The sequence below is a fragment of the Vanacampus margaritifer genome, chromosome 12 (genome assembly GCF_051991255.1).
Source record: "Vanacampus margaritifer isolate UIUO_Vmar chromosome 12, RoL_Vmar_1.0, whole genome shotgun sequence".
NCBI classification, from domain to species: domain Eukaryota; kingdom Metazoa; phylum Chordata; class Actinopteri; order Syngnathiformes; family Syngnathidae; genus Vanacampus; species Vanacampus margaritifer.
This window is the reverse complement of record NC_135443.1, coordinates 3203541-3213497: the sequence shown is the minus strand read 5'-3', so window position 1 is coordinate 3213497 and position 9957 is coordinate 3203541. Positions and strand designations below refer to the sequence as shown.

Here is a 9957-nt window from a genome sequence, read left to right as displayed (position 1 = left end):
TTGACATATTGAGACATCAATCCCTGGGTCGGCTAGGACCTATCCCTGCTAACTTTGAGAATAAATGACAATAAATATTTAGATGGATCTATAGACACTTTATTAATAGTTTAACGCAATGCCAACCTGAATGAAATGAAATATTGTCTTATTTACTTTGCTTATTTTGGAGTAAAAGAAACCTGGGATCGTACGTCTTCCCATCCATAGAAGTGCAGTATTTCCTACTTAAGCGGTGAATGTGAATGCAGCACAGGTCCCGCCAATGTGAGCGACCGTCATGGCGTCTTTTTTTTTTTTACATTGTTCAATAATGTCAATTTACAATAAAAAAAAAAATCTGGTACATCAATCAAGTACATTTTAAACATGAACACCAAAAAAAACCAATAGAAAACACACAAAAAACGCTAGGGGGTAATTTAAAATACATGTCAAATAAAATTATACAAATATGTTACACTCAATATCTAATTGACGAAATATAAAGCCTGAGTTTATTAATGAAAGCCCAAAAAAGATGGCTTAATTCCCATAAATTTATATTTATGTATGTGAAATTTTGCCAAAATAATAAACAAATGAACCAAAAACACATTTGCTTTGCTTTTTCCATTTCTTTCAACAAAACCCAAAAATAACATTCTTCCAAAATAAAACTAAATCTTTGTTATGTAAGTTCTTCTAAAAGAACACAGTTTAGACCAGAAAAAATTCACTTGTTGACATTGCCAAAATACATGAACCATAGTTTCCGGAAAATCACCGCAGAAGCTCCAGCATACATCAATGTTTTTCTTAAACCTTTTTACAATATAAGTTTTTGTAGGGTAAATGCGAATTATGAATTATTTTGAAGTCAAGATGGCGTCCTAATCACTGGACCAAATGGCCACGCCCACTTGCAATGGACGTCCTAATCACTGGACCTAATGGCCACGCCCACTTGCAATGGACGTACGATACTGTGTACGGTGTACATAGCTTCCACTTGCCGTTTGGAATTTTACATCTCAGCATCTTCTTGCACTTTTTTTTTTTTTTTACAAACTTCCAGCAAGTTTGGAGATAATGTCGGACTCGGGCGAAGGCGAAGACGAATTCCAGTTTCTACGAACGGTGAGTATTTAAATCATAAATGTTAGCTTAGCCTAGCAATAAAAGTCAATGGCCAAAGAAGGCTAAACATGACTTCTTTTTGTTCTTTGTTGTTTTGAATGTTGGAAAAATCATTCTATGTAATTTCTATTAGATTAATTAGCTGCCAAGGCTGCCTCCTCATATGACCCACAAACCTTACTTGAATGCTACTATACAGGCTTCACGCTTTTTTATTTTATTTTATTGTTTTTATTGGCGCATACAGTATAACGTTTATTTTAGCGCTGCTAGCACAGAATCCACACACCGAAGAGTGCAGTTCCCAGCCTTGTTTTTGCACAGACAAGAGAAACCACAAATGGCCCTCAGTATCTCAACTTTAGTGCACGATGCTATCTCAGTTGCTCGGTTGTAAACGTATGATCTTATCTGATAAAGAGCACAGAAAGTCTTATGGATGGGAGATCAGTAGCTATAAAATCAGCAGCTGAAAGAACTTATTCGAACATGATCCATCTGGCATTAAAAGTGAATACAAGTTGATTTGTGTAAAAAAAAAAAAAAATGTCACCACAAATTCAAAACGCCATGTTGGATGTAAAGAAATGTTATGCTTGATAACCATCTCGAGACCTCGGCAGTATCTCGGCATTGGGCCGGCGTGTTTTGACTGATTGCAGAGTGCTGTTGATACGGACAAGTGGATTGAGGGTCTTCCCAAAATGGAGCTACGAGCACCCAGAGGTGTTGGTGGTCCTGGCTGGACCGCCGTCATCTGCTGTCTCGCTCTAACGTTCCTTAAATAGATGCGGAGGCCTGATGGCCTTCATGCTGTCCATTTGGTATTTGAATGAAGATAAGTTTGACAGAGGTGGCAGAGATCTGCTGGAGACTCGTTTTGTCCTGTCAATTATTTAGGTCTTGTTTTTTTCTCTTTGTCAGTGAATGAGAGCATTACGTTTATTTTTGTAGCAGCCATTTTGGTGAAATAGAAGCAGTAATATGCAACACTAAATAGCAGAAGCTGCTTGAAACCTTTGCATACTATACTAATTTATTATTTGCGTGTGTTGACGCCAGGGTGATGAAGTGGTCCTGCAGAGCGTCTTCACCTCTCAGGAGGAACATGTGAAAGTTTGCCTCGCTGCCGAGGGCTTTGGCAGCAGGCTGTGCAGGCTGGAGGCCGCCTCCAACTGTAAGGTAAGGTTAACGTATTACACCTCATCACAAATAGCATATAAAATTTTTTTTTTAAAAATCCCAATCATCGTGTCTGGGCAGAACTCCAACACACTGTAAAAAGTATTCAAACACTTTCATTCCAAGACAATTTCTTTGCGCAGTCATTAGTCACTATCCATTATTAACTCATTGACTCCCGGCCATTTTCAGCGAAGCAACCCCCTTCGCTCCCGGCTGTTTTACTGAATTTTGGCAGATTTTTGCAAGGCCCTCAGAATATTGTGTTCTTTTGCTATAAAAACACGGAACCTACCAAAAGAAAGATTCGAGTCTCTTCTTTCATCAGGAAAAAAAAGTCAGTTTGAATCTGTTTCCGTTTTGCAGCAATTAGCATTAGAATCTAGCTAAGTTTCATCCATTATTCACAAACCTGTTGAAAACACTGGCAAAAAGAGCTAAACGTTGGACTCCGCCCACACGGACTTTTGACCTCGAGCGCCTTCTTCTTTCTTTCTAACCCTAATAACCCTACCACATCACGATTGCAGTATTTTTTGAACACTTTATTGAACAGCGAAAATAAAAAACTGACCGAAACCCAAATACTAACCTCAACCGTTCCACGGATGCGCTGGGGACACGTAGTATTGCACTTCGACCTCTTACCTAAAGCGTTTAGTTAGCTCCGCCTCGGCTGACTGAGGGTTGAGTGTTTGTAATTTTCGATGCTACATAATGTGTTTAAAAAAAAAAAATGACGTCATAAGACGGCGCATCATTAAATCTGCAAATTTTGTTGGGAAAAAAATTGTTTAAACCATTTTGAGAAATCCGTGTGGGCGGAGTCAAACGTTTGCATACTTGACATGGCACTGGCTGATCTCTTAAAGTCTGCTGCCACCTGCTGGCTGTTTTTTGTAGTAAATTACTTTAAGTGAGTTTTTCAGGTATGCTCTAGCATAAAAAACATTTTTTTTTTTTTTTTTTAAAAAAAGGTTTTTTTTGTGGGGGGAGTGGAGGACAAAATATTACAAAACGTATTAAATAAGTTAATTGTTTGTGTTTAAATAAAAAAATAATAATTGACGTCGTAAGACGGCGCATCATTAAATCTGCAAATTTTGTTGGGAAAAAAATTGTTTAAACCATTTTGAGAAATCTGTGTGAGGAGTCAAACGTTTAAGTCCATCCACGCCTCCAACTGCACTTTGCATACTTGACATGGCACTGGCTGATCTCTTATAGTCTGCTGCCACCTGCTGGCTGTTTTTTTGTAGTAAATTACTTTAAGTGACTTTTTCAGGTATGCTCTAGCATAAAAAACATTTTTTTTTTTTTAAAAAAAAAGGGTTTTTTGGGGGGAGGGGAGTGGAGGACAAAATATTACAAAACGTATTAAATAAGTTAATTGTTTGTGTTTAAAAAAAAAATTTGACGTCGTAAGACGGCGCATCATAAAATCTGCAAATTTTGTTGGGAAAAAAATTGTTTAAACCATTTTGAGAAATCTGTGTAAGGAGTCAAACGTTTAAGTCCATCCACGCCTCCAACTGCACGTTACGTACTTGACATGGCACTGGTTGATCTCTTATAGTCTGCTGCCACCTGCTGGCTGTTTTTTGTAGTAAATTACTTTAAGTGAGTTTTTCAGGTATGCTCTAGCATAAAAAAACAATTTAAAAAAAAAAAAGAAAAGTTTTTTTGGGGGGGGGATGGAGTGGCGGACAAAATATTACAAAACGTATTAAATAAGTTAATTGTTTGTGTTTAAAAAAAAAAAAATTGACGTCGTAAGACGGCGCATCATTAAATCTGCAAATTTTGTTGGGAAAAAAATTGTTTAAACCGTTTTGAGAAATCTGTGTGAGGAGTCAAACGTTTAAGTCCATCCACGCCTCCAACTGCACGTTGCATACTTGACGTGGCACTGGTTGATCTCTTATAGTCTGCTGCCACCTGCTGGCTGTTTTTTGTAGTAAATTACTTTAAGTGACTTTTTCAGGTACGCTCTAGCATAAAAAAAACATTAAAAAAAAACTTTTTTTGGGGGGGGGAGTGAAAGACAAAGTATTACAAAACAGATTTTCAGATTTAGTACTTCCGTAGAAAGCCTTGACAGAGCATGGCGGGCCAGGAGGGAACATACTGGCATCTGTTTGAACCTTCACACACCTTTGACATTTCTCCACTGATGTACATCTCTTCTTTTTTTTTTCTCCCCCAATAGAACGTTCCACCAGACTTGTCCGTGTGCGGCTTCATCCTGGTCCAGTGTTTGTCTGTGCGAGCTCTGCAGGAGATGCTGGCGCACAGCGAAAGCCAGTTTGCAGAGGTTATCGCATCCCGACGCTTATCATTTCATTTCCACACACTGTAGACACGTCGATACAACTGCTGGGTGTTTCAACTTTTCAACTGATATAAGCGATTATGTACTGTACGGTCTATCCAGTTTTCATTAGCTATGCACCGCTATCTTTCTTATCAATCCCTATTTTCAGTAAATGTCATACAATGTGCTTTACAGGGAGCTGGCGGGAACCATCGCACTCTTCTGTACGGCCAGGCTGTGCTTTTCCAGCATTCGTACAGCGGCATGGTAAGTCGTCCCCGCAGGGATAAACAACATGGCCAAAGTTAGGTGCTGTTTTCTGCTGAAATATATCCACCTGGTGTTCACTCTCCTTGCAGTATCTCAGCTGCTTGTCCACATCGCAGTCGTCCGCTGACAAGCTAGCTTTTGACGTGGGCCTGCAGGAGGATCAAGCGGGTACTCGTAGCTCGCTTTAGCACGGCCGATAACGTTAGATCTTTTGTGACAATTAGGCTGTTGTCTTGTTTGTGTCGCAGGTGAGGCCTGTTGGTGGACAGTGCATCCAGCTTCAAGACAGAGGTCAGAGGGAGAGAAAGTGCGGGTCGGCGATGACCTCATCTTGGTCAATGTGTCGTCAGAGAGATATCTGGTAAACCAGTCTACATTTTCCTTCATTTCTCAGTAAGTATTATTATGGAGCAAAACTGACAAAATTCTAAATAAATAAATGACTAGAAGTGAAAATAAAAACGGAAATGAAAAATATAATTAAAAATTTTAATCCAAAAAATACATATAAATGGAAAAAAATATATATATCCATAAATATATAAAAAATAAAAAACAAGATTAGAAAAATAAAAATAAATGTCCAAATAAATACAAATATATATATATATATATATATATATATATATATATATATATATATATATATATATATATATATATATATATATATATATATATATATATATATATATATATATATATATATATATATATATATACAGGGATGTGATTTTTCCGCAAATTCGCAAATTTTTTTATCCCCCCTGCCCCCCCCAAAAAAAATCCGATTTATTTTTTATTTTTATTTTTTTTTAGTAGTTCATTGTGTATGCACATGACTCCGACAGATAACATCTTCTGCTATAACAAAGACATTTGTGGTATGCTCTAATATGAGTTACTTTTCATTTGGTCATGATACAATTATTTGTTCATGAAATTTGAACTCTTCAACATTATTTATGTGTTAACTTAGTAATCACATTAGTTAGATATGATGATATTCTCAGTGATAGTTTTTAAAAGCAAAGGCAGTCCAATGTTTTTGAATGTGACTGATTTTGAGTTGACTAAAACTGCCATTTTATATGGGATAGTTCAATATACATTGAAAATTTATGCTGTTGTTTTGTCTATTTCTTTGTCATGTGAGTGCATTGAAAGTACTTAAAAACACGGAAAACCCATGAGCTCCCTGGACCTAGCTGGGTGCCAGCGGCCCCCAGACCCCCGGCTAAATTTTCAGATAATTTCACTTTGGTCAAATCACATCCCTGATATATATATATATATATATATAATTAAATATCAATAAATAAATAAAAACGCTTATTCACATTTACACTTGTTGTCGAGCAACTCAAGTCGCAAGCTGTGGCGACAGTGGACAAGATAGTCGTCCATTGCTGGAGCTCTCTATGCAAGCCGGCAAGACTCCCTTGATGGCCGAGCCGCTCACTCCACCAATGAAAGGCGGTTTGCAACGACGGGAGTCCAACCCAAGACACGCTTTGGACCGCCCCCTCATTGGAGTAACGTTTTGCCCCGGCAGAGCGTCTGCAGCATGAAATAAATAAATGTGGTCGCCATGACTGGGCGGGATGCGAGCGGACTGGTCGCCATGACTGGGCGTCGGGACGTGAGTGGACTGGTCGCCATGACTGGCGAGATAATTCGGGACTTGCTGCTTTTATATATATATATATATATATATATGTGTGTGTGTGTGTGTGTTTCGTCAAACGCACAATTAGTTAGTTATTCGAGTTAATTCGGGACTTGCTGCTTAAAAAGTAAAAAAAAAAAAAAGCAAATGCAGATTTTGGTGCGTCTTCTTTAGATGAGTCCTTTCGGCTTGTGTGACTCATTTTTGTAAATTCAAAATGTGTGTAGTTTATTTTTTATTATTATTTTCTTTTTCCATTTGACTCATCACCTTCTACCTGAGGACGCCAGCAAAAGCGTCCAAAGCGCATTATGGAAAAACCTGGCGCCGCATAACTTTCTGATGAGTCCTCTTTTGTGTCTTCCCAGCACTTGTCCTCCGGCACGGCCTGTGACAACAGAGGCTTGGGCGACAGTCTGATTGTGGATGCAGCCTTCCGGCACTCCCTGTGGAGCGTCGCCCCCGTCTGCTCCGAGAGTGGACTTGCTCAAGGCAAACTTTTCTCTCATTTGCGCTCTTGCCGTACTGAAACTTTAATGACTTGCTAGTGTTCAAAAGTCCATGATTATTTAATCAAATGCTAATTGTTTTAAATGTTCCTAAGTATGACTAAATGCAGCTATTTGGTATTAGAAGCAAACGTTGTGCCTGTGATTAATAAGATGCACGAGTAGTTGTGAAATTGAGCGGTGATGAACTTTGCTGCTCTGCTTGCAGGATACCTGCGGGGAGGCGACACGCTCAGGCTTCTCCACAGCCACACCGATGCATGTCTGACTATTCCCGCGGCAGAGCAGGATGAAGAACTGCAAAGGTCAGTTGCCGCGACGAATCTTCCCTCTCATGTCATCCTGACAAAACACTCGTCTCATCCAAGCTCGCGTCTTTCCTAATCTAGCGTAATGCAGTATGAGATTGGATCGGCGTGCAGACATGCCCGCTCTCTGTGGCGGCTGGAGATCCTGCGCGTGGTGTAAGTAGGAAACGGGCTCACAGGTATCAAATTGTGTCACATCTCCGGACCCCACTGGGATGATATCACCTGTTGTTTCAGCAATTGAAAACTCACTGGCACGTTTCTACAGGGCTGAATTTGTACGAAAGTGGCAAGATGGTATGTCACACTCAGAGTCTATAACCAACATCTAGAAGCTAAGTCATAGTTAAAGGTGTATTCAAACGGCTCTCAAATGTGGCTAATGTGCTAGCTCGTGGTGCGACGGAACAGGCCCCGCGGTTTGGATCGCGCCCGATCCGCGGATTGGTTGGTGGACATGACATGGCAAGGAAGCTGAAACATACGCAACGTAATAATACGCTAACTTCAAAATAAAGTTTCCCAAATACAGTAATACATTGATGGCAATGCAATTAGCCTTAGTGTGCTTTTACTTTGACGTCGTGGCGTGATGGCTAGCTTGACTTCCCTTTTAGACGTTTCTTAGATTTTTTTTTCTTTTTTTTTTTTCTGGAGAGCTCAGTATTGTTCATTGGGTAATTTTACCGATTTGACATGTCATCATCATTGCTCTCCCTTTTTTTTTTTTTCCTTTTTTTGTATGTGGGTGAGTCTGTGTATGTGTGTGCGTGCGTGCGTGCGTGCGAGTGAGTGTGTGTGACGTTTCTTTGATTGACCAACATCAACACAACGCTACCCCGAATTCATGTTCAATCGCTAATTTAGGACGCTAAGAAACCACCGCTAATTAGTTACGCCGTCATTGTATGGTACGGCGGAAGTCTCCGACGTAAGTGGCTAACGGCTAGCTGTTAGCATGGCCAACGAGTGTCTGGCTGCCGGCTGGTAAGAAAGTTTGACAGCTGGTACATGACTTTAATTTTGTAATATTTTGGACCAAGGCATATTGCACTTAAAAGTTGTGATCCTAAATGACTATATTAGACATTTTGAATTATTATTTTTTTTTCTTAAATGTATTTTTCATTTAATGGGTAAAAGTGATTTGCCAAATATTTCTCAAGGTGGAGTGGCAGACATGCAGGCTGGGGGCAGCCCTTTCGAATTTGCCACGTGACGACCGGACGCTACCTGGGCCTGACGGACCAGCGAGGCCTCCATCTGGTCCATCGGGACAAGGCAGACATCATCGCAACCTCCTTTTGCTTCCGGTCTGCCAAGGTGGGGATAAAAGAAATCTGTCATATGAATACAGTGGCACCCTTGATTTACAAATGCCTCAACGTACACGATTTTGTGTTGTTAAATTTAACATAATGCACAAACGATTATAACAAGCAGACGGTTAAACATCAAATATTCTCTCTCTGTTTTTAATTTTAATTTTAAATGCTATTGGACCAAGTGATAGAAAGCAGTCAAATGTTCTGCCGGCAATTCATGTTTATTTGTTGTAAGTAAGTGTTAAGGCACCGAAAAATAAGTTATTTTACATTTTTTTAATTAATCAGGTGATACACGCTTATCTGAATTTTATTCTGCCAAATATTGGAAATTGGCATCGGCATTAAAAAATAACAGGCCCTAAATGTAAACAAACATGTCTTTAGGAAAAGCTGGACTCTGGAACAAAGACTCACGTGGATGGGATGGCATCCCCAGAAATCAAATATGGAGATTCCGTGTGTTACCTTCAGCATGTCGACTCTGGCCTGTGGCTCACCTACCAAACGACCGATAGCAAGTCTGCCTGTGTGGGAGGAGCTAAGCGAAAGGTAAAGTGTCGTTATTAAAACTGCTTGTAGGAAAAAGAAATATACTTGAAGAATCCAAAGAATCGATGTCAAATGATGAAATGTTTTCCAGGCTGTCTTGCACAGTGAGGGTCACATGGACGACGGGTTGACGCTGTCGCGGTCTCAGAGGGAAGAATCTCACACCGCCAGCCTCATACGGAGCGCGACGCTCCTCTTCACTACCTTTATCGGGTACTGGACACCACACACACACACACACACACATATCCCATACAATTACTCATACCTAACTCATTTGCTCCCAAAAACGTATAAATACGTTCTATTTTAAATATTACCATGCTCCCAAAACCATATTTTTTAAATGTTTTTTTTTTTAATGCTAGCGCATACAGAAGGCTTTGATGCAGCGTCTGAACTGAAGAGAATGCTTGAAGCAATGGTAATTATTTACAGAAACGGCCAGCAGGTGGCAGTAGAGTATAAGAGATCAACAAGGGCCATGTTGCAACCAGTTCTTTTCCACAGTGTTTTAAACAGATTTGTGAATAATGATGAAACTTAGCTATATTCTAATGCAAATTGCTGCAAAACAGAAACGGATACAAATATAATTTTTTTTCCTGATGAAAGAAGAGACTCTAATCTTTCTTTTGGTAGCCTCCATGTTTTTATAGCAATAGAACACAATATTCAGTAAAAATGGCTGGGAATGATTTAAAGAAGG

General features: G+C 39.5%; 2 protein-coding genes across 2 annotated transcripts in view; both read left to right on the top strand.

Moving 5' to 3' along the window:
* The first annotated feature begins 972 nt into the window (after positions 1-972).
* LOC144061718 (ryanodine receptor 2-like) lies at positions 973-7447 on the top strand. Its single transcript, XM_077582440.1, has 9 exons — positions 973-1119; positions 2182-2301; positions 4511-4615; positions 4811-4882; positions 4975-5053; positions 5134-5246; positions 6923-7046; positions 7272-7368; positions 7432-7447. The coding sequence occupies exons 1-9, from the start codon at positions 1072-1074 to the stop codon at positions 7445-7447; spliced, it is 774 nt and encodes a 257-aa protein (XP_077438566.1). The 5' UTR covers positions 973-1071.
* Positions 7282-9957, top strand: part of LOC144061159 (ryanodine receptor 2-like) — a 77110-nt gene continuing 74434 nt past the window's right edge. The window contains exons 1-5 of the mRNA XM_077581324.1: positions 7282-7368; positions 7453-7527; positions 8538-8694; positions 9084-9248; positions 9340-9461. Coding sequence (XP_077437450.1) covers positions 7457-7527; positions 8538-8694; positions 9084-9248; positions 9340-9461 — 515 coding nt within the window. The 5' untranslated portion in view covers positions 7282-7368; positions 7453-7456. The remainder of the gene's footprint in view (positions 7369-7452; positions 7528-8537; positions 8695-9083; positions 9249-9339; positions 9462-9957) is intronic.